We start from the raw sequence: 25458 nt of genomic DNA, 5'->3' as shown, positions 1-25458 counted from the left end.
GAGGGGGAAGCGTCCGCGATGTACCGCGAGGGGTCCGCGGGGTGGGGGAGCGTCCGCGATTTTGGAGCCTGGTCCGCGAGGGGTCCGCGGGGAGGGGGAAGCGTCCGCGATGTACCGTGAGGGGTCCGCGGGGAGGGGGAGGCGTCCGCGATGTACCGCGAGGGGTCCGCGGGGAGGGGGAGGCGTCCGCGATGTACCGCGAGGGGTCCGCGGGCAGAGAGGAATCCGCAAAAGACCGCGTGGAGCTTTGCTTGCGAGGGGTTCGCGGGGAGAGGGAAATGCTAGGGATGCAAAGTTTATCGATATTTATCGATACTATCAAGACCAACTATCGATAGTTGTCGACAAGAAGGTGAAGGAGAAGTCTCTATCGATATCGATAAGAGTACGTTCAAAAACCATCCTCATCTGAGTGACTCGAGTGCATTCCCTCTCTTTTATAGAGTTAGAGCCCTAGCACAGACTTTTGCATAACGCATAACGCATAAGCATAAGAAATTCGATTGGTTGAATTTCTTATGCATATGCGTTATGCACGTTATGAACCAATCAAATTTCTTATGCATATGCGTTATGCGTTATGCAAAAGTCTGTGCTCTGGCCTTTAGAGAAGTGACATGTGATGTTTTCGATTTCCGAACGCAGCCTAATTGTCGAAGTTTTTACGTGCTTTTTGTTTGGGTATGACGTAGTTTATGAAGTCGTAGACGATAGACGTAAATATTGTAAGTAACGCACAAGTTTAGGATGTCGTAAAAACGTGCTACAATCGAAAATTTCATATGCCAAAACTTGTGCGTTACTTGCGTCTACCGTCTACGACTTACATTATTATCAATGTTAACAACTATATATCCTAACTTGATATTAATGAATAATTTAATTTGACAGATAATTTAACTTTTTAAAAGTGAGGTTATTTCAATTTTCGTTATTATTATCACGCAATATGCATTGGGAAGAGGAAAATGGTAAGTTAATAATTTGAATTATATTAAAATTACATGCAAAACAAATTAAAGTTATTTATAAAATATTGTGTATTTATTACTCTATTCTGTTATTTATCTGTACTTATAGAATCAATAGTTGATGATCCCCAACCTGCAAAAAAGCAGAAACAATCAACATTACAAGGCTTTCTTGTATCAAACTCTCAGTCTGAATGTCAAATTTCGAAGTAAGTAATAATTTATTTTAAAAAATGCTAATATTTTTATATTTTTAAAATTTATCTAATAAATTTATTCTTTTGTTGTTTAGTGTAAAAACAAGGATGAAGAAATCAAAAGTATGGGAATTTTTTAAAAAAGATCCAAACAATAAGAAATTATCTGTATGCATAATATGTAATACTGAAATTTATAACAGTGGTAATACAAGTAATTATTGGGATCATCTACATCGCTATCATGCCTCCAAATTAAAAAAATCTATTGAAGAGGAAGAGAGCCTTTCACATTCTACCCCCAGTGGAAGTGAACCTGAAGGAACAAGAATAGAAATTGAAACTGAGAATCATTGGTACAAATATTATAAATTTATTTCCTTTTAGCGTTTGTATAGGCTCATGTTTGTTAATAATTTCTATTGTTTCAGTGTTCAAACTAAAAAAAATTTGCCTCGAAAACGTTCTAAGAATCAGCCGTCATTGAAGAAGTTTATAAAAAAGAAAAGACTCTATTATGGTGCTAACAGTAAACAAAAAATTATATTGGATAAAGCATTAGTAAAATTTATTACTAGAGATCTTCAGCCTTTGAGCATAGTAAATGACATTGGATTTCAAGAATTTGTGTATGAATTGAATCCACGATATTGTTTGCCAAGTCGACCTACAGTCACTAATGTTTTAATTCCAAAAATGTATCACGAGGTGAAAGAGAAAATTTCAACTATTTTAAATACTGTCAAGTATGTTTTTTCAAATGTTTTAGTTTTTTATATTTTTCTTCTACGTTTTTGATTAAATTAATAATTTTTAATATTTTTATAATTTTAATTTTTTAAATAATTTTTAAAAAATAATTTTTAATTTTCTTCTAAGTTTTTATATTATTTTATAGATATTTAGCAATAACTTTTGATGGCTGGACTAGTGTTGCCAGAGAATCTTATCTGACGATCACAGGTCATTTCATTTTTGAATCCAAATTACAAGCAGCATTACTGAATTTTATTCACGTGAGTGATGTATCATCAACAGCTGAAGATCTAAAATCCTTAATTCAAGAAAAAGTATTGAAGATATACCCAAATGTAGAACTAGTATGTGCTGTGACTGATAATGCTGCTAACATGATAGCAACTTGTGAGAAATTAAAGGTAAATTTTTACTTAAATAAATTATATTTAAAACTTATATTTATCATATAATGTATTACAATTTTAATAGGTGAAACATGTCCCATGCGGAGCCCATTCTATACAATTAGTTGTAAATCATGCCATATTAAAAACTAAGCCATCATCTTCGTTAACTGCAATAGATACTGATGTGATGAAGTAAGTACTCAAACTTTATCTAAATGTGTATATTTCTATTATTCTTTATTTTATTGAGTTTAAATTAAATGTTTTAGATTATTTGAGAGTGATGAATTTGAAAATTTATCTTCTGAAAATGAAGTTTCAGTTTACATTATTTTAAAGAAATGTAAGCGTATAACTACTTTCTTTCATTCAAGTCCTAAGAAATCAGCTGAATTGAAAAAAGAACTTAATTTACGTCAAATGGAAGTTACAACTTTAGTACAATCAGTTTATACTCGTTGGAATTCATCTTATGAGATGTTACAACGTATATATAAAACTTTAGATTGTATTAATATTATTTTATTAAAATTTAAAAATAATATTCCTCTATTGAATCATGAAGAAACACAATGTATCCCAGATATTTTAGCTTGTTTGAAAATATTTGCTGTTATGACTGAAAAACTAAGTGGTGAATCATATGCCACAATTTCTCTTTTAATTCCATGTACAAAACAAATACTCATTGAGTTAAAAAATTTAGAATCAGTTATGAAAACAAAAACTGGGCAAATATTTCGAAAACTCCTCATTAAGTTGAGTGAAGATAGATTGCTGCAATATGAAACACGAACTGTTCCTAGGTATATAAATTTATATTATTCTTAATATTATTTAATTATTTATATAATTTGTTTATATAATATATTGTTATATAATTTATAATATATTATTCTTAATATTTTATAATTTAATTAATTATTAAAATTGTTTATTTTATTACAGCATTGCTACAGTTATGGATCCTAGATTTAAAAATTTAGGATTTTATCAATATAATAACTTTGGTAATGCTGCAACTTCTATTAAACATGAATTGAAGATGATTTTAAATTCTACGACTATTCCACCTATTCATGCTCAACCTTCGGCTTCATCTAATTCTGATGATTCATCTAAAAAAAAAAGTAGGATCTCTACAAGTATTTCAATAAGTCATGTATTTAATTAAGTTTTATTTTTAAATCGTTACTTTTTGTTTAGGTTTATTCACATTTTTGAACCAATTTCGAAATCCTACCCTGCCAGCTTCTCACAATATTCCACTATTGTCTCAGGCAATTGTACATTTCAATTCTTATTTGGAAGAACCAATTCTTGCAGAAGATGAAGATGTTATTAAATTTTGGATTAACTACACTAAATGTGATGCTTTGAAGAAAATAGCTTTGAAATACCTCTGTGTACCAGGTACATCTGTTCCATCGGAGAGGATTAACTCCACTGCTGGAAATACGATAAGTGATCGACGTGCTAGATTAACCTCTGATAATGCAAAAAAACTAATTTACTTAAAATGTAATTACAAATATAGTCAATAAAATTTTGAATATACATTTAATATAAATTTGTCTGTTTTTATAATATTTATAGCCTTATTTTTATTTAATTATATTTTATTTTTGTTTAATTATCGAATATAGTATCTGAAAATGTAATCTAGGAGAATCTATAGTTAAAAAATAGCATATAAACAACTTATAAAACTATCGATATTTATCGATAGTATCGACAAGGATCTTGAAAACTATCGATAGTATCGACAAGCAAATTTTTTCGATAGTTTGCATCCCTAGGAAATGCGAAGGAGATGACGCGAAGGAGAGCGCGAGGCGCACGTGAGAGAGATATCGCGAGAGAGACGCATGCGAAGGAGAGAGATAGCGGTCGCGAGATGATGCGGCGATGGAGAGGTAGCGAGATGATGCAGCGAGGCGTATATGCAAGAGCGAGAGAGATAGCGGTCGCGAGATAGCGGTCGCGAGATAGTGCGAGGTAGCGCAGCGACAAGATGACGCGAGGCGTTCGCGAAGGAGAGCGCGAGGCGCACGCGAGAGAGATGACGCAAGCGAGGCGTATATGCAAGAGCGAGAGAGAGATGTTGCGGCGATGGAGAGCGCGAGAGATGATGCAGCGAAGGAGAGCGCGAGAGGCGTACACAAGAGAGACTTTTTTTTATAATAATATTCTTAATAATAATTTAATATTTCTTATGCTATTATTAATAGTAGGGATGCAAGGAGAGGACCTATTCTAAAATAAATACATTCATTTAATATTTAAAATAATTTTTATTTATAACTGTGTGTGCAATTATACAATTTTGTGTGTGTGTGTGTGTGTGTGTGTGTAAAAATATAAGAATGAAAATATAAAATATAATATAAAATATAAGAATGAAAATATAAAATATGAATATAAAATATAAATTAATATAAAATATAAATTTGAAATTTGAAATATTATATACATATAAAATACATTGATGGCTGCGTCATGATGATCGAACCACATGGGTCGATATGATATTTCGTGACGATCGACCCATGTATCACCACTTGTGGTACGAGGCGGAGGCTGCGAGGTGGTGGTGGCTGCGAGGTGGCGGTGGGGCGGTGGCTGCGAGGCGGCAGGGTAGAACTCCTACATGACAGAAATTTTTATTAAATATATTATTATTTATTTTATTAATCAATTTATTATTTTAATAATTTATAAATGAAAAGAAATACTTACTAGGCCCATAATGGCTCCGGGACATGTTCGGGAGGATTCCTCCCCGAACAACTGGCAAAGGCAGCATACATCATCCCATTCGACGTAAGGGAACTCTTCCTCTATGTCGCCCCACAGCAGATCATTATAATATCGGTCATATTCACGACCTATCCGCACCCACCTAATATGCAATTCACGCTCCGACTCGTACCACCAGTCGTGATACATGGGTCGATCGTCACGGAATATCATATCGACCCACCTGGGCCGATCATCACGACGCACTATCTCTCCAATAAATTCCATTGTTTTTTTTTAAAGTGTTTTAGATATTGACACGTCAAACGCTAAAAACTTTATGACGAATATCGCGGAGACAGACCCGCTCACGTTAAAAAGAGTAGGGGATGTATGACATAAGAATTAGCTTGAACGCTTACTCAGTACATGAGATAAGAAAACAGATGGTCCGAGACAAAGATTCCATGATGAGAATAAGCATATGAATAATATTTAAAATTGAAACCACAATCGAACGTCAATAGAACAACGTTCGAACCACAATCGAACCTCGATCGAACCACGTTCAAACATCGATCAACCACCTTCGAACCACTTTCGAACCACGTTCGTACCTCGATCAATCACCTTCGAACCACCTTCGAACCTCGATCGAACATCAATCAACCACATTCAAACCTCAATCGACTACATTTAAAAATTATAACATAAGAATGCTGTCACATGCTGAAATTAATATGAGCACGTGTGGACATATAATACTTGTATGCATATGAGGAAAATGAGAGAACAAAGAGAATATTATTTTAATATTAATTTATTCAAAAAAAGGGTGTGGCGAATCATTGCGATGATTTGACCACCAATTAAATATTTTAAATACATTTTCTAAAGCGCAATTTTTTACATGTTTACCGCAACGTAGGCTATAGGTAGTATCTAAGTTGTTTAAGGTAGGAATATCTTCATAGTCTGCATCCAAGGTCTCAATAATGAAACCGTTTCTCGCATCGTCCATTATATCGGTCAACCATTCTCGCTTTTCATGGCCTTTTACGTACACAAGAGAGGATGACTCTTCTTCTTGTATCATACCAGCGATAGCTGTTGTAATCAAACGCTGAGCCATGCTGTATGGAACGTTTCCATCTACCCATTGCAATCCATGATGATTTTGAGTCAACCATGAGGCTTGACGTCTCTCCGATTTTATGAGCACACCCCATGCGGGGCATGCGAAAAAATAATGTGAAACAATAAATCCTCTTCTGAGGATCGCCGCTTCCTTCACAATAAACTGTTTATTGAAAATAAATCCTTGTAGATCCACAAACATTGGTACAATCATATTGTTGCAAGAATGTTGGACGACTGATGTCGATTGTTAAAAATCTCAATCATTTATATTACATCGGAGGAGGGGATAATTGCTGATTAAGTAATTTTACGAACTACGTTGGACAACGGACAATATTCGACAACACGATCATGCAAGATGAGACAATAGGCTGTAGTATTTGCCGGTACATCTTCCTTACATTCAAACTCTATTCTCACGTCCACGGTAGAATTTTTGACAGAATCATTTTGTCGCGAACAATCAATAACTGCAAGAGGACTGCAATGTAGAAATTTTGCGATAGTTAGTACATTCTCAATATCACACCCGTAATAAGATTTGCGAAAACGAGAGTACATATCAAACAAGAGGGCGAATCTATTTTTTTCAAAATCTAAATTTAAATCGTCGTAGGGATAAGATTCCGAGTTTAGATAGAGCTTTACGTTGGTTAATTTACAATGATCGAATACAGTAACATCTTTTGTCATAATATTTTTTCTACCAGTCGGCAGTGCAAAGATCACATATCGCGGCTTTTCCAGCTGAGAAGCAGTTTTCACAGTCCATGAATGCTTGGTTGTACTATGTAGCAGAGGAAATTCGTATAGATCCCAAGCGCGAAAACTCATGTTTAAGAATTGCCCGCTTTCCAATGCTCGTAGCAAGGACAGTTTATTGACCTCATTCAATAGTACATGAGGCATACGCCATTGTATCTTGAGTAATTCAATAGCAACTTCAGCAGGTCCATACAGACAATTGTTGTCGTTGCGCGAACGTATCAAAATTAATTCGTGGCGAGCATTAATCACAACTCGCTTGTAATCTTCGCAAAATCCCAATAGCATGTTGAGCGGCACGCAAAAGTTGAACATACAAATTTCGTTACATGACCCATTATGTGTCATATCCCATCCAGCATTCTTCAAGATTTTACTTCTCTCGGTTGTTAAAGAAACATAATTTTTCATCGTTGAAGTTATTCCAACGTTTCTGTTGTGATCAATCTCCACACCATTGAGTTCATATCGAATTTCATCAAACATGAACGCAATACAATTATTTGTTAATATCATCGTTTCATTTGCATCTATTTTAGATGTCATCAACTTTCCCTCAACATACAAAAAGCTTTCGCACGGCAACGTGTACAAATCCTGGTGGTGTATAGGTATCCGTATCTCGTCGCTATGTCCAAGCGATGTGTTAGCATATGGATTGTATGTATGTGTCTCAACCTTGACGATACGATCATCAAAGACTGGTTCACCACCAATATTCAAAATATCAATCATCTTTTCGTACGATGAATCCCAATGATTTTAAAAATTCGCGATTCAATGTGCTGAGTTTCTTTTTAATGTAACGAGATCTCTGATTATTGTCGCTCACTGCCGCAGCTGCTCTCGCAAAAGTATTGTCTCTCGTAATGTCCCACGTAAAATTATTGTCTCTCACGTGCTCCGTATCATTTAGCACGAGCATCACACGCTAATTTTGTCGACGCTGTACGTGCAATCTTACAGTAACTTCCTCTCCTCGAAAATCCAACAATCGTCCTTCTTGATCAACAATGCGTATCGTTAGATCAGTAATGCTCCGTACAACGATCGGGAGATAAATGATCTGTGCAGGCGTTTCCGATATCTTATATCCTGGCGGCACGCTCGGTGAAAATTCATGTATCGTGTGTACGCGCTTGTCATTACTGTACGCACCAGTGGTGACGCTACATTCTATACGGATAATATTCACGCTAATAATATTTATAGGTAAATCCGAATCATGCCATTTGTGAGGTTGCAATATACGATTCGACGAGAATCCCAACAGCGATCCTATATTGTATGGTTTATTAAAGTTTATTCTATAGATGCATTTGATTTCGCTCTTTAGAGTATTATGATTGGCGCGAAGCGCTATTGCATCTTCATTCTGCTCTTTATTGGAAGGATATTGTGAAATTGCACGTCTCAGATACTCATCTATAGCTTGTATTTCGTATGATCCTTCGGGTATCGTAATTTCCTTGTCATCGTTATCAAAGTAAAATTTATTATTCTTAGAATTTACATTCGGTATCGTATGATAAGTTTCAAAATCTGTTAAACCGAGCTCATAATCACCATTCGATAAATCTATAGCTGGAAAGTAGCTTACAGCGAGAACGCTACTTTTGCCAGTCAACGTTAGTGTTAGCGACATGTTGTCAAACTGAATCGTGATGATGGATTGACAGGCTTTATATCAGCCGTTTGAAGAAATCGTAAACACATTTGTCCACAATTATTCTGATTATAATTTTGATAGGATGTGTGATTGTATTCTATTTTCATAACATTTAAATATTGCACCAATTCTTTTGGTGGTCGTAGATTACCAAAACTATCGAAATATATTGATCGATTTCCCCTCTTTACATATGCTACCCAATGAGTACCGGGACCATCAACGTCGTCCAAATTGACGATACCGCTCTCATTTTGTCGCACACCGTTTATCGGTAAATTATTGCGCATGAAAACACCTCTAAAGAATGGTATACGCATACGTCTTACCAGTTGTTCTAATTGTACATTAGTTGTTATACCCACAGGCATTTTTAGCGTTTTTTTTTGACGTTTTTTTTTCTTAGTTGAGAATCCCTGTCCATGCTTGTATGGAGCGAGATAAACTCCACGACCTTCCATAGCGCGATTATGACGTTGCATTTCTTCAAGCTGACGTTGCGCAACCTTGCTATCATTCACAGCCTTTGCGACTCCCGCTGCTCCACCGGCCAACGAACCGAGAACTCCCAACAATGGTAAAATTGGCAAGATACCACCACACTTCGCCACAGGCAGTATTCGTTTCTTCTTCTTTTTCAAAGATTTTTGCACCTTCATCCCCATACCGAATTTTGTCTTTGCTTTCATAGCTGCCCAAACAGTCGTAGCGGCTGCTCTTTCACCAAGAGTCGAATCTCTCGCAGTAATACGTTTTCGCGCTTTCGCAGCGAGTATATTATCAGCAACGTGTCGTTCTCTGAGGGCGTTGCTTTGAGAATATGCAATGTCGTGCTCGCGACACGCGGCATCCAATGGATTAATACCTCGATCACCTCTAGCCAATCGCTTTTCCAAATGAGTCCCCGGACCGCAAAACTGATAGCTGGGAATATGTAATTCGATCGGAAGCGCGTTTATCGCGCGATTAAAGAGACCACTACCTATTTTCGTTGACATTCGCTGCAATCCTTTATCATCGGCGCTGGACCGTCGATGTGCGTTTGCTGCCACGGTCGATTGTAATGTTTGAAACATCGACGACAGGTCTGAATCTCTGGATCCGCCTTTATGTGTTCCGGAAGCTTGTCCCACACGTAGTCGATGTGATTTTCATATCGCAATAAAAATGCTTTTGGCACAAATTGCAGCTGTTCGGCGCTTAAACCGTGAATATCGGAAGCACTTGTTAGCAGAACAAACATTTTTTCGATACTGAGCGATTCATGGTTCCGCGCAGCTATAAATAGGCTCTCCAAGACTCATTCATTCATTCGAAAGAAAACATGCGGTTCGTTCAGCAATCGACGATAATCAAAGTTACAAATTTCGACGATAAAACACGGTTGATGTCGGATAAAGAAATACGCAGACATGGAAACATACTGCCGAATACTATACGCGGAATCATTTGCGGTCCTTCGAATTGTGGTAAAACTAACGCGTTGATTAGTTTGATAGAAAGCCCGCACGGCGTTTGCTTCGAGAACGTGTACGTATACTCGAAATCGCTTCAACAACCGAAATATCGATATTTGGAAAATTTGCTATCACAGATAGAAGAAATTGGTTATTTCACATTCTCTAATAATAGCGATGTCATTCCACCGAGTGAGGCGCTTCCGAATTCCATTTTTATCTTTGATGACGTGGCATGCGACAAGCAAGATACGATAAGAGAGTACTTTGCAATGGGGCGACACTCGAGCGTCGACTGTTTCTATCTTTGTCAAACGTATGCCAAGATACCCAAGCATCTTGTACGTGACAATGCAAACTTATTAATTTTATTTAAACAAGATGGGACAAACTTGAAACATGTGTACAACGATCACGTAAATACAGATATGTCTTACGATAATTTTCGCGCATTTTGTCAGAAATGTTGGCAACATAAATACGGATTCGCGGCGATTGACAAGGACAGTCCGCTGACTAATGGACGATACAGAAAAGGATTTAATGAATTTGCAATACCGCAAAGCACTTAGTCGCTTTCGATGCATTGATCGAGCAACGTCTAAATTGCAACATGATGAATAACGATCGTGAAAAGATTATGAGAGAGATTGCGAAAACGAGCGATTCAATCCGTAAAAAATATCGTTTCTTGAAAACTGGTAAAATGGAGGAGGACGATGCATTGGAGAGGCATTTTAAACCAATCTCTGAACCTCTGAAACAGCTTGTGGAAAATACAGTCAGTGTTGAGTCTGGTGAAGAAAAGATTGAACCATTGAGTATGCTCGGAGAGAAAAAAGAGTTTAAAACAAAGCGATCAAATATATCATTGAGCGGTATAACTTCTACTCCAAAGCGAATCAAAAGCAGGCGAATGCAACAATTATTGGATGCAACTACTTCTACTCCGATACAAGATGTACAGCCAAGGCAATTATTGCATGATAAGACATCTATCGAGGAAATTTTCGAGACTTCACCTGAATCGCTTGTGACATCAATTCAACATTCATTACAAACATCTGAGGGTCAAAATTCATTGCGAAATCGCCTGGGTCCACTTGCTCAAAAATATGTGACAGCTATATTGAGTCAAGATAAAAATTCCAAGATGGATTACGTATACGGTGTTAAATTTATCGACAAAGGAATGATGCTCGGTAATAAAAATTTCGATGTGGATAAAAATGATAATATAATTATCGATGGATCAAAATATGTTGGAACAGCAGGTCTTTACGAATTGGTTTTCAAGAGAATTCCCGACGATGAAATATATACTGCAAATGACTTGCAGAACTACAAAAGTATATTAATAAGAACAAATGCGCACAGACGAAATGGTAATGTGAATCATCCAGTATTAGGTAACAAGGGATACAAATAGAAATATATAATCGCACCATTATTCTCTGATAAAAAATCCGGAAAAGGTATACCGCGTGCTATGATCTTAAACAATAATAAGATTGATTACGTGCATTGGAATGATCCCAACGAGTTGGTAGATCGTCTGCGATTGCTCGAAGCTTCACGTCAAGCCGGCAACAACGCCCACGGCAATGAAATATTATCGATTATCGAGGAACTTTACGAAGCTGATATTATTATAAAATAAGTTATACATCCACGATACGAGTCAGTCTGTCAATATTAGTGGTATCGAAATGTCGATTAATAAATTTGGATTATCAGTTGGAACGTCGAATAATAATTCATATTATCAATGGAATGGATTACTAAGAAATTACGTGTCTAACAGCCTCCGGCTATGACGCAAGGTCGCGCAAGATACGACGTGTAGCGCAACCGGAAGATGATAATGATGCAGCCAACAAATGATATGTCGAAGCGAGTGTCAAGCTTTTGAGAGATCAACAGAAAGAAATTGAGAAAAAAATAATCAGGCTTGAGAGGAATATGCAGGCGCTATTATTAACGCTGGATAAAATGGCTGTAACGCAGACTACATTAAAAGATACATAAAGAACTATACGTGAAAATTATATCACATTATTATAAATATGCCTCGATCAAACACCTCTGAAAAGCAGCTACTCGTGGAGGAATTGCACGCTCCAGCGAGAAGAAATTTTCCGCGTAGACGCGTCATAGTACGTGGATACGACGACCTGTGGCAAGCTGACGTGGTCGAGATGCGTCCTTATGCAAGAGTCAACAAAGGATACAATTACATACTCACCGTCATCGATGTGTTGAGCAAGTATGCATGGGCCCTGCCGCTCAAGAATAAGAGCGGACGCGAAACAGCTGACGCTATCGCCGAGATAATTCGAGATAGCAAGAGATGTCCGAGAAACGTACAAACCGATAGAGGAAAAGAATTTTACAATGCAAATGTGCAGAAACTCGTAAAAAAACACAACATCAATCATTACTCGACGTATTCTGTTATGAAAGCCTCGGTCATGGAACAATTTAATCGTACTTTAAAGAACAATATGTGGAAAATGTTTACACTTAATGGTAATTACAAGTGGATCGACGCGCTGTCCCGACTCGTTGCAGAGTACATTGCGCGAAAACATCGCACTATCGGCATAAAACCTATCGATGTTACTCCGGAGATTGCCGAAAAACTTTTAAATACGGTATACAGTAACGTAAAAATTGCTGCTCCGGCAAGATTCAAAGTAGGCTGTCAGGTACGCGTGAGTAAATTCAAGACCGTCTTCGAAAAAGGTTTTACGCCAAATTGGACTACCGAAATATTTAAAATTATCAAAGTGCAGAAAACTAATCCTGCGACATATATACTTGAAGATTTGCGCGGAAATTCCGTCGCCGGAGGATTCTACGAGTACGAGTTACATCATGTTGCAAATCCCGACGTCTATCTCGTGGAAAAGGTTTTACGGAAAAAAGGCGATGATGTTTATGTGAAGTGATATCAGTAGTGATAGTGATTACTGATAGATTTTTAAATGTGCAAAAAGTTCGAATAAGTGAGTTAAATTATTAATATATTCTTAATAATTATTTTATATATTATAAATTATAAATATGTTTAATATAATTATATATTACATAATTATCTTTTATTTTTCAATATATATTTTGAAAAACTCTGTTCTCTATAGCTATATTTCTCTTATATTACATATGTGGTCCAATTTTTATTTTTGTCAAAGAATTACAGTTCATGCGATATATTCCAATATACACACGTTTTTGGTTTAGTTTTAAATAAAGGATTGAAGAAGAAAAAGGAACAAGAATAAAAAGTCATGGATCAACAAAAGGAAAAGATAAAAAATGCGAATAAACGTTCGTCTCAAATTATTTTAAAGGAATCCTCTCCTAACAGGTAAATTTATTGATATTTTTACTTTTATTAATATTTTTATTTATGTATTTTCTAATTAATGTTACATTGCTAATTTTATTAATTAGAATCGATTAATAGTTTTTCAGTTTTAGTAATTAAAGTTATTTTTATAATTGCTTTTTCATATAAAAGATTCTTTTTTATAAATTTTTTAAAAATTTGTAATATAATAATCTTTTTTAAATAATATAAATGCAATAGCTTATAACTACATGACAAAAGTTTTGTAAAATATATTTTGATAAATCATATTATATTCATATATGCTATTCATTTACAGCATACTTAACAAGCAACAGGAAATTTCTGCATTAAATGCAAATAATAATTTGGAAAGTAAGAAACAAGAAAGTACAACTCCGAATCAAAATAATAATGTGGGAACCAACAGACAAGAAATTTCTTTTCGCAATGAAAATGATGAATTGGAGACAATTTGTTTTGCATCGGATGAAATGTTAGAATCGGTACAATTCGAAGATTCTACTGTGTGAGTTTATATTTTTAATTTATATTTAATATATTTTAACTTTTTATTTAATTATATAATTATTGTGCAAACTTTTACAATTGTCTTAAATATATTATAACATTAATTAATAGAAGACTTTTTATTAGATTATTTTAAACGAAAATTTTAATAACGAAATAAATATATTTTAATATAATCAATTGTTTTTAAAATTCGCACTATCAGAAATTGTGTAACATATAATTGTCAAAGCTATAATTAAAAAAATATTATAAATGAATGATATTTATTACATTTTTGTTAATAATGTATTGTTTTAGAAAGCACGTTATTGAATACGTAATTTGATTCAAATATCTTTAATTTGTAAATTGTTATAATTTTGATGCACACATATTTATATCAAAATTCATGTTACAATAACTTTAAAATTTTCTTTTTGACTAATTATTAACAATTGTTGTGATCACATTATGTGTATATATTTGATTCTTTATTAAATAAGAAATAATTATCTATTATTGTAATTAAAAAATATTGTAACGTAATATCTAATATTTTGATTTACAATATTTACAAAATTAATTTACAAAATTTACAATATTTTAATATACAAATTAAAAAGTTATATTATCAAGTTCATTAAAAAAATTTATTTAGAGAAATCGTTGGTTTTATCGATGAAATCGATGGTCCAAAAATAGTTGGCAAATCTCAACAATATCAACTGTTAAAATTTTTGGTTAATAACAATAGCCAACATCGCATTCAGGTAGTTGCATGGAACGCAGAAATTGATCGCGTAAAATTTCACATACAACCAAATCGAGTAAGCTATACATTTTTATATGTTCTTTAATTTTTATAATATTTTATATTTTTTAAATTAAAATTATTATACTTATCATTTTATTATAAGTTTTTTAAAATTTTTTATTCCAATATAGTATATATTACAAAAGAATAGTGTTAGATTAATATTAATTTAATATTTAATTTAATAATACTTATTAATTTTTTAGATTGTGCATATTGACGGAGCCAAGGCTAAGAGAATAAAAATGCTAGAATTTAACAAAGGTACACTCCCATACGAACTAATTATTCATTCCAACACTGTTATAAATACTTTGGGTAATTTTAATCTTAAAAAAATTATTCAATCGGTACAATCACAAATGGTGGAATTGCATGACCTATCTGAACATCTTAATTCATGCATTAGTAAGTGTTTATATGTATATAATACATTATTATAATATGGTTTATTGTATATATTATATATATATATATATAAACATATGCAAAAATGTACCTACAAATATAACTCTATGTTTTTATATATTTTGTATATATTTTTTTTATTTTTATACTATTTATTAATTTTTATAATTTTTTATAATTTTAATTTTATATAATTATGGGATTATAATATTTTCTATAAATTATTGTTACAGTTTTATGATAAACTGAATTAATAAAGTCAATAAAATCTATTTTAGTTACACGTGGATACATCAAGACAAATTTTAATAAGTTTTCAAACAGTTTTAAGACCATAGGTAGCGGTTCTATTACGGATAAAACACATAAATTGGAGATACAGATAACTAATTATGATGATGATGTTTTCTTACAATTAGATAAGGGACAATTCGTTGAAATTAAAGGATATGTAAAAATTATGAGTAAGCTGTATAAATAATTTTTGAAATTTCGAAAAATATAATAATTGTGACTATCACTTATATTATAATTTTGTTATTTAGATGACGTATTTTACTTACAATTAGAAGTTGAGAAATCGTCTGATATACAGCAAATAGGAGCGGAAAAATTATCCTTTCAACAATTGTTGTTGGGTACAAAACCGATTATGAAAAAAATATCGAATGAAGATAATTTAGGATTACCACCTTGTAAAATTATTCGGAAATAATAATGATAAGGTTTTTTTTTATTTTAATAAATAATATATAATATTTCTAACACTTAAAATTTTTTTTTTTTAATTTGTTCACAGTATTTGGCTATAATTAGTTTTACTTTCATGTTAATTAGCGAAATTATTTTACGTACTGTTCTAGGGGTGCTATATATAGTATCTGATTTAATTTTTTTTCGAACTTTAATAATAATAAAATATAATAATAATATTTTAAAGATATTTGTATATAATATATAAATAATTAAAATATTTAATAAATAGAAAGATGTCATAATTCGTTGTATAAATGATAATTTTTTTAATATAATGAATTTTTTTAAATAATACAATGTAAATTATTAGCAATAATTCAAGGTTATTTCCTTAGCTCGTGTATTGCAAAGCAAATATAAGAACAATTGTAAAGTAAGGCCTACTGAACGAGCAAATAAATGGATATATGATAGTCAAAATATAGAATAATACAATGTAATATAATATAATTCATTAAAGAAAATAAAATTTTATTTAGAATATATTAATAAGCAAATTGCATTAAAGCAGTCCTGTAATTAATAGAATTTTTTGCACTTTAATATTGTATATACGAGGGCGGTCCGATAAGTACTTAGCCTCACCGCCCGATGGTGCCAGTATCACAAGAGAGATTTACTATCGTGTAGTACATTCTCGTAGACGGCTACTGTCAAAATTTCAACCGAATCGGACTCGTAGTTTTGTTTTGACCGCGTGTGGGAGCGAGCGTGTCCACGGATTTTAGAAAAATGGAAAAAGAGCAATATCGGTCGGTGATTCGATTCTTGTTTTTGGAAGGGAAATCGCGCAGCGAAATCAAAGAGCGCTTGGATGCTGTGTACGGTGACTCTTCTCCTTCGATGGCGACCGTCAAAAATTGGTTTAACGAGTTTCAACGTGGTCGCACGTCGGTTTTTGATGAGCCACGCTCAGGTGCCCCGAAAATGACTACCACGGAGGATAACGTGACAAAAATCCACGATCTCGTATTGGCAGACCGCCGATTGAAGGTGCGCGAGATAGCTGAAACAGTGGGCATCTCAAAAGACCGCGTGGGTCATATCCTGCATGAAATTTTGGGCATGAGAAAGCTGTCGGCGCGATGGGTGCCGCGTTTGCTCACTCCGGACAACAAGCGCAACCGTGAGACCATTTCAGAGCAGTGTTTGACGCTGTTTAAGCGCAATCCGAAGGAGTTTCTGCGTCGTTTCGTGACCGTCGACGAAACATGGATCCACTGGTACACACCAGAGACCAAGGAACAGTCGAAACAGTGGACTTCACCCGGCGAACGTGCTCCGAAGAAGGCGAAGACCGTCCTATCGGCCGGAAAGGTGATGGCCACAGTTTTCTGGGATTCACAAGGTGTGATCTACATCGACTACCTGGAGAAGGGCAAAACGGTCACAGGGCTCTACTATGCCGAATTATTGGGCCGATTCGACGCCGAATTGCAGAAAAAACGGCCCCATTTGGCGAAGAAAAAAGTGCTCTTCCACCATGACAACGCACCGGCTCACACCTCCGCCGTCGCCACGGCCAAATTGGTCGAATTGCACTACGAACTGCTGCCCCATCCACCGTATTCTCCAGATTTGGCCCCGTGCGACTTTTTTTTGTTTCCAAACTTGAAAAAGTCACTCGCCGGGCAGAAATTTGAGTCGAATGAGGAGGTCATCGCCGCGACGGAGGCCTACTTTGCAGACTTCGAGAAAACGTATTTTTCAGATGGGTTAAAGAAGTTGGAGCATCGCTGGGTCAAGTGTATCGAGCTAAAAGGAGACTATGTTGAGAAATAAATCGCCACTTTTCCAAAATTTTCGTTTTTCTTTTGTAGGCTAAGTACTTATCGGACCGCCCTCGTATATTACATATGGAGTTGTATGATTTCATATTTGTAGGAATAAAGATCTTATTCATTTTTATTTTTAGTTTAAGAAAAAGTTTTTGCATCATAATATTCAAATTCTATGGTTGAAGCGTTAATTTTAATGCGGTTGAAATATCGAGTACAAATTCTCTTAGAGAATAAAAATATGAAAATTGGAGAAATCTTTTTCTTTTTTTTCATAAATTTCTGCATAATTGTATTTCATTCTATTTTATTTATTAAATTTCATAACATTTATATTAAATGTATCTTTAACTCTTCACGCTGGAAGTTGCAAACCCATGTAGAATCGTATAATTATAGACCTCTCTTCACGCTGAAAGTTGCAAACCCATGTAGAATTGTATAATTATAGACCTCTCTTCACGCTGAAAGTTGCAAACCCATGTAGAATCATATAACAAAAAAATAAGACAAAACACATAAAAAACAGAATTAAAAATTAATACAAACATTAAAAATTAAAAAATTATTAAAATTAATACAAATAAAAAAAAATAAAAAAATTTTAATTAAAAAAACTAGGCGCTACTAAATTTTAAAATTAACTTTAGCATATTGTTTAATGGGTAATTTTTCACACGATTCTACATGGGTTTGCAATGTACAATTCTACATGGGTTTGCAATGAGTAATTTTTCATACGATTCTACATGGGTTTGCAATGGGTAATTTTTCACACGATTCTACATGGGTTTGCAATGGGTAATTTTTCACTACTGGCGTGCCCATACTAGGCGCCTTTTTTTACCTTTTTTTAAAGGTTAGTTTTTATATGGATATCATTCATTTTTGTATATGATAAACATCTTTAAATAAATAAGCAAAGAACCTGCCACCACCCCCGTCATATTTCAAAATACGACGGTCCTCTTTGCTTACTATAGATAAAAACAACTATTTTGTACAACCATTTTTAATTAAAATATTTTTATAGGTTTTTATTTATCAGTTGTTGCAATTTTTTCATATCATTATTTTTATAGATTAATATGTCATTAAAAATATATTTATTCTTCACAATCTATACCTCTAAGTCCATTGATGAATAATCGTTACTGCTTATCTAGTTCATTATTAAATATATAAATAAAGCGAAAAGTGTGTTATATCATTCCATTTTTAGTAGTAAAGGCAAATTATTGACCATTTATGTAAAAAATATTTTTTTGCACTTTACGAATAATGCAGAATATAAAGCGTTGTCATGAAATTGCTAATACATTACGATACATTCTTTTATATAGGACTGATCGAAATACAATATTAAATGATTAAATATTAATCATAAATTTGATATAAAAATCTATTTAGTGAGAATTTTATAACTACTTTATTTTATATCGAATTTGTATTATTTATTAGCTATTTTTTGTAAAAATATTATATAAACATCTTTAGCACCTCTAGGCCACTGCCTCTTTTTAACTTGCGCATCATCAATTTCGATCCAAATATTAGATAGTCCTTCTCTACATATGCTTATATAATGACCTTCATCGGTGCACGAACCATCATAAAGTATAACATTCATCGTCTTGTACAATTGTCTCGCTATTAATATTTTAGTTGTTGGAACAGCACATAAGTTAAATTTGTGTTCTGCTTTTATTAATTTATCATCTTGTGATAAAAATTGTATTAAACGAATAACAATTATTTCTCTTGTTAATGTTACTTCATTTTTAAATATTTTATCAGTTCCAGTACAATATTCACATGATTCGTTGTGTAAGTGAAACCAATGTGAAAACGTAGCATTTAATAAATCATTAAGATTATAACTTTTTTCCTTTAAATTATCAAGGGAAATTGAAATAGCAATATTATTTTCAACAATAGTTTTTGTATTGCCACATGTTTTGCATCGCTTGGTAGAAGTTACCTGATGTTGTGTCAAATTTCTTATGCAATCATATTTTTCGCAAAGTGCCGTAAGAAAATCATACGCATTTCGTTTTACGATGCTCGAAAAATATTCTCCTAAACATTGCCGTATTGCATATGTATTTAGATTACGCATTCCATTTTCATATCGATGCATTAATAAACGTAAAACATCTGTTTTGTCGCAATTAATCAACTGTTGCCTAATAACATTTAAATGTAATAAACATTGTAATACTGTATTTGCATAACATGAAACTTTGTCTGTATTCTGAAAACCATGTACAATCCAAGCAGTGCTTTGAATTCTTCGATTTGAAGCAATACCTTGAATTTTTTGATCTGAACTTGATTTTTGAACAGAAGCGACTACTTTTGGTAATGCCCTTTTGGTAAATAGAACATCTTTCACTTTATGACAGCGTTCTTTCGACACAGCAATCATTTCTGCTTTTGGATTGTGTATCCGTTTTAAACGATTATATTCAATAATAGCTTCATCGTTAGCAACTATTGCTGAAGGATCAAAGTTAATTAAATGTAATCCTTCTAGAGATGTTACTCGCGACAAGGCAACATAAACTTGACCACAACTAAATACAGAGTTGCCAATATCCGTAACAACACTTTGCAAACTTAATCGCTTTTATGAATAGTGATGCCATAACTTAGAGATAATGGAAATTGTTTTCGTATAACATACGCTCTATCCAATACCTGAAATTTAACCTTTACTCTTTCAATTTCATATTCTAAACCTGATGGTAAAAGAAGTTTAATCTTTTCTATGTCATCAGTAGACGTTTCTCGTACAATTGAAATTACTTTAGCAATTGTACCGTTTACAAGACTCAAACTAGCATCGATGTTACGTCGAATCATAACTTTTGCTCCAATTTTAATTGTAATTTGTTTGGAAAGCCCAGCTGTTCGAGAGTTATCATCATCGTTATTTGACAATACTTTTAATACTTTCTTTTTTACATATGATATACATTCAATCGTATCTTGAGCAATTAATAATATTTCTTTGGAAACAATGCGACTTAACATTGCATCATTAAGGACATTACACATATTACAAGTTGGCAATAAACAAACAGTGTCCGATGGTAAACTGTTAATAAAATCACATAATTCATTTAATCTAGATTCGAATCAGCTTTGAAATATATTTTTCTACTCTCTAGAATTTTACAATCAGATTTTGTCACTAAACCTATAACGAAGTCGCGACAATAACTCACGGTAAGAATCATCTCCTTGCTGGCGCATATTGATTGTCAATTCATCATACTCAAATAATGTAATCCATAAATTAACAGCATTTAAAGAACCAAGATATTTAGCAATTTTTTTATCTGATAAATGTATAAAGATAGGATCTTCGCGTACAGGAGGTAATTGAAGCAAGTCTCCGAATAAAAGAATATGCTTTCCACCAAACCAACCATCATCGCAATCACCAGTGTCAAAAATCTCAGACAATCGAAGATGTATATATATTAAAGTCAAATTAGATATCATTGACACTTCATCAATTACAAAAAAAATAACATCTTTAAGATCTGCTCGTAAAACTTTCAATACATGATCAGATAATTGTTTATACTTAGGAGTTTGACCATGTTCAACGGGTAATTGAAGCAATCTATGAACTGTCAAACCATCTATATTAAATGCTGCTATACCAGTAGGTGCTGCTACAGCAGTATCTTTGTTGAGATTTTGTTTTATCCAGCATTTAATAGTCTTGATTAAGAAACTTTTTCCAGTACCACCTTTTCCGCTAACATATAATCGTAATAATGATTTATCAGACTCTACAACATTGATAACTTTATCAAATACTCGTTTTTGATCCGTATTTAATTTTACTATCATTTCAGATACATCAATTTCTCGAATCGCTCTATCACCAAGATCTTTAAAATCTTGCATTGCTTCACCAGCCTCTATATTTTGAATACCTATCGCATTTTCAGGATCATCCTGAGACTGCTCTTTTTGTAAATCGTCATCTAAGCATTGCTGAACTAACTGTTTTGCAGTTTCAAATACTTTTTGCAATTCTTCTAATCTTTCATGATATTGCAATGCTTCTATAAGATGCAGTTTTACTTTGTGAAACGATTCGGCATAAGTATCGCATTCATTTTTAAGATCCTCTAATTTTCGCCATGGTTTAAACATAAGCAATAACGCAAAGAAATAATTTTCCGGCTGTGTATTAACATTATATCTATAATGATTAATAAGATATCCGCGCTGCCGCCGTTTAAGATAACAACTATTACCTATTTTATAATATTCAATAAACCTATTTTTCGGTTTGATCTTCGAGATATCTTACCACTGTGCAAATTCATAAAGAGACGTATTTTCTAGTTCGTTTGGTCTATGTGGATAATGATCATCTATCAAAGATTGATAAAATATATCTGTAGATTCAGCATCAAGAGCTTCAATTTCTCTGCGACTTTTTAATTTTCTATATCGTATTTGATTAACATCTAACCATCTGATGGTTGTATTTCGATCAGTTCCATGTAAAGGAATACCTAACAATGTATCAGCAGCTTCGAGAGCTCCACATTCTCTATTATTCGTAAATCGCAAAGCAATATTCCAAAGATGACTCGCTAATGATTTGTTTTTGTTATCCTTACTATCAAGAATAGTCTCAGACAATTCACTTTTTCCCGCTTTATTAATATATTTAGTAATATACCAGGTAAGCAGCGATGATTTTTCACCAATAAATTGTATATCCATATTACCTTCCCATGCAGTAAGAAGAACAGGATTATAGTCATTTATATTAACTTCATTATCCGTTCGAGGAAGATCATAAAGTCTACTTTTATGTTTCAATTGTTTTCTACCGGCTATCGAAGTTGCCACATCTCTCATATTCAAAGTTTCAGTAACGGGACGAGGAAATCCAAAACGACATCGACGAATAACTTTACGTCCTACTTTTTTAGAGCGAAGACAATAATCGTTATGTATATGTCGCTGATGAGTATCAACACGACTGTATAATAATGGCGAAATATTTTTATCCGGCATTTTGCAGCTTATATGTTGCAAAATAAATTTGGAGGCTTCTTCCATAGTAGATTCACCGAAAATCAATGCATTTTTAATCCAAATTAATAAGTGAAAATGTTGTATACCTCTACCTTAATATTCTCGTCGCCAGAAATAGTTTATTTCTCCAATTGGATGATCTTCGGACTTGATAAAGTCAAGCATTGCCCGAAACTTATTATCGAGAAACCTGGATGTTGATACAGGATCTCTAGCAATGAATATGCTAACGCTTAAAGAAGCGTCATGCCATCCATTTACTTCACGAATATATTCACCTAAATCTTCCCATAACCACTCACTTGGACTTAGTGTTAAAAACCATGTCGCAGGCCCATAATGCTGTGTCATACAATTTAAATCACTCCTCGGTCTACGCCAATATTGCTCCGTATTTCGAAGTGTGGCAAATATTGTACTCAAATTAGATTCCAACAATTCTTTCGACATTGCGTCTAAGTATTCTGCAGCTGTATAACGAAGTCGCCGATTAGTTACATTCATTTTATGAAAAATTCCACGACTTAATTGACGCATATTTGCATCGTTCAATAAATAAAATAAATATTGTTGATTTAATCTATACTGTGGATGTTTAGATGTCAAACGACATTTAATAAATTCATGATCATGAAGTTTAACCTGTCTAATCTCACGTTGTCCATTAATACCAGAAGAATATAAATCTGGAAAACACATTAAATCTAAATGTTGCTCACGATTATTCAAAGGCAAGTCCTGAATTTTTAACATTTGATATAAGGCTGTCGCAGTTTTATTTGCTTTCTTTTCATATAAGGGATAAATAGTATATTGTTCGTAATAGCCATCGTTTTCAACATTAGTAACTTGAGTTAACATTGCTTTCCGTTGGCCTTCTGTATCATTTTTGATCTCTTCTATCGAATCATTTAATAATTTAGTCTTATCATCAGCCACTTCTGCATTATCTTCTGTCTCTTCCATTTGGAATTCAGAATTTTTTAATTTTGGTAAACGTAAATCATTGTGATTATTTGGCAATATAATATGAGAGTATAAAGTATTGTTGCGCTTTAACCACGTTAAAGCGTCAAATACTTTTTTAACATCAACTACCTCTTCCCAAATAATCTTTGATTTTGTCGGGATACCTCTAACTAATATATATAATTCATGATTAATATTTATTGGATCAGTATTAGAACATAATTTATTCAATGTCTCCTGTAACGGCAGTGGTAAATGAAATGTTCTACCTTTAACTTTTGGTACCATTTGTCTTTGAGGCAACTTTTTATTCATAACAGTTCCCATTTTGAGGACAGTTTGAAACGCTTTAGCTCTCTGTATAAGAATTTTTTCGAATGTATTAAGAGATGATATTACTTCAGGCACCTGATTTATAAAGAGATTATTTAAGACGCAGTATGCAGGCATTAAGCCCTTACGAAATTTGTTTACACAATAATTACATATATATTGCGCATCAACTTTTTGTTGTTGTACATACGTCATTAAATCTCTCCAAATTTGTGTCTGAAGACTACTGACTTTAGAAACATTTTTTTTATAACACAATCTCTCGCACGATACGCAAACATGTCGTGGTGTGTCCATAGAGCGTTTAGTCAACGCTTTAAATGCTTTACGATCTTTAAAAATAATATCATCGTCACTCAAAATTATATCAGTCCGTTGCTATCTGTGCATATCTACTTTTTCCTGTGCAGAAGTCACAATTTCATTCAAAGTGTTTATATCACCATGATTTAATGCATCATCTAGATTTTCCATCTTTCGATAAAAAACTGTAAGTTGGTAAATTAAACGCTTCATATATCTTACTTTTGGAAAATGAGGCGATAATAATTGAACTGGAAGAAACATTCCTTTGCAAAGTGTTAAATCAATATAACAGCTACGCATATGACTCAATTTCTCATTTGAAGTTTTCATAGTACATTTATGAATACTTTGCATCAGTTTTGGTACATTCTTTAAAGTACATGTATTTACGGTTTGGAGAAACTTCTGATAACGATCAATTAAAAGCGGATCGTTAATTTTACAGCTTGCAGTATTACACATCAGTTTTGGTTCATTCTTTAAAGAACATGTATTTACGGTTTTGAGAAACTTCTGAGAACGGTCAATTAAAAGCGGGTCGTTAATTTTACAGTTAGAAGTATTACATGACCAAGATTTTTTAGCTCGTTCTGTTATTAATGGTAATATGTTTACTACTTACTTTTCCTTCTACATTCATTACCAAAGGTTCTAACGGATTTACATCATGATGATATGTAGACTCGATGAAATAATTTTCAGATGAGGCTGTATGTCTAGATTCGCCACATAGCGCAGTTAATTTGTCTTCAATTGTAGAACAATCTGCGATAAGAGTTAAATACACTTCTGATTTCGTTTTAATCGAACTTAACATTTTGTATATATTGCGAATATAATTTTTTCTAATACACATGCACCAACGTACAATTTTTTCGGCTTTTAATCGTTTCTCAATATGACCTTTAATATTGATTTTTTCAATAATATTTGTTATAAATATTTCTGACGAATTACGAAGTTTTATGGTGTTTTTCGACCAGAATTGTTCATACTTTTTAGTAATTTTTTTGACAATATTGCAAGTTTTTATTTTAAATGTAGATTTTGTCTTAATGTTGTTCTGTTTT

The 25458-nt window shown here is 33.3% G+C and overlaps 1 protein-coding gene and 1 pseudogene across 1 annotated transcript; one reads left to right on the top strand and one right to left on the bottom strand.

Moving 5' to 3' along the window:
• Positions 1 to 688: 688 nt before the first annotated feature.
• On the top strand, positions 689 to 17708 carry LOC145932842 (E3 SUMO-protein ligase ZBED1-like). Its single transcript, XM_083032069.1, has 12 exons — positions 689 to 971; positions 1081 to 1180; positions 1264 to 1524; positions 1600 to 1914; positions 2067 to 2325; positions 2396 to 2505; positions 2583 to 3119; positions 3262 to 3443; positions 3520 to 3726; positions 15449 to 15634; positions 15716 to 15865; positions 16708 to 17708. The coding sequence occupies exons 1-12, from the start codon at positions 950 to 952 to the stop codon at positions 17706 to 17708; spliced, it is 3330 nt and encodes a 1109-aa protein (XP_082888195.1). The 5' UTR covers positions 689 to 949.
• A 1446-nt stretch (positions 17709 to 19154) lies between these two features.
• On the bottom strand, positions 19155 to 25028 carry LOC145945783 (uncharacterized; annotated as a pseudogene).
• Positions 25029 to 25458: the final 430 nt, after the last annotated feature.

Source organism: Prenolepis imparis, unplaced genomic scaffold (assembly GCF_030444845.1).
Source record: "Prenolepis imparis isolate NDT839.2.m4 unplaced genomic scaffold, iyPreImpa1.0 SCAF_2, whole genome shotgun sequence".
In the NCBI taxonomy this organism is placed as follows: Eukaryota; Metazoa; Arthropoda; class Insecta; order Hymenoptera; family Formicidae; genus Prenolepis; species Prenolepis imparis.
The sequence above is the reverse complement of the archived record's forward strand: the minus strand, read 5'-3'. Positions and strand labels throughout refer to the sequence as shown.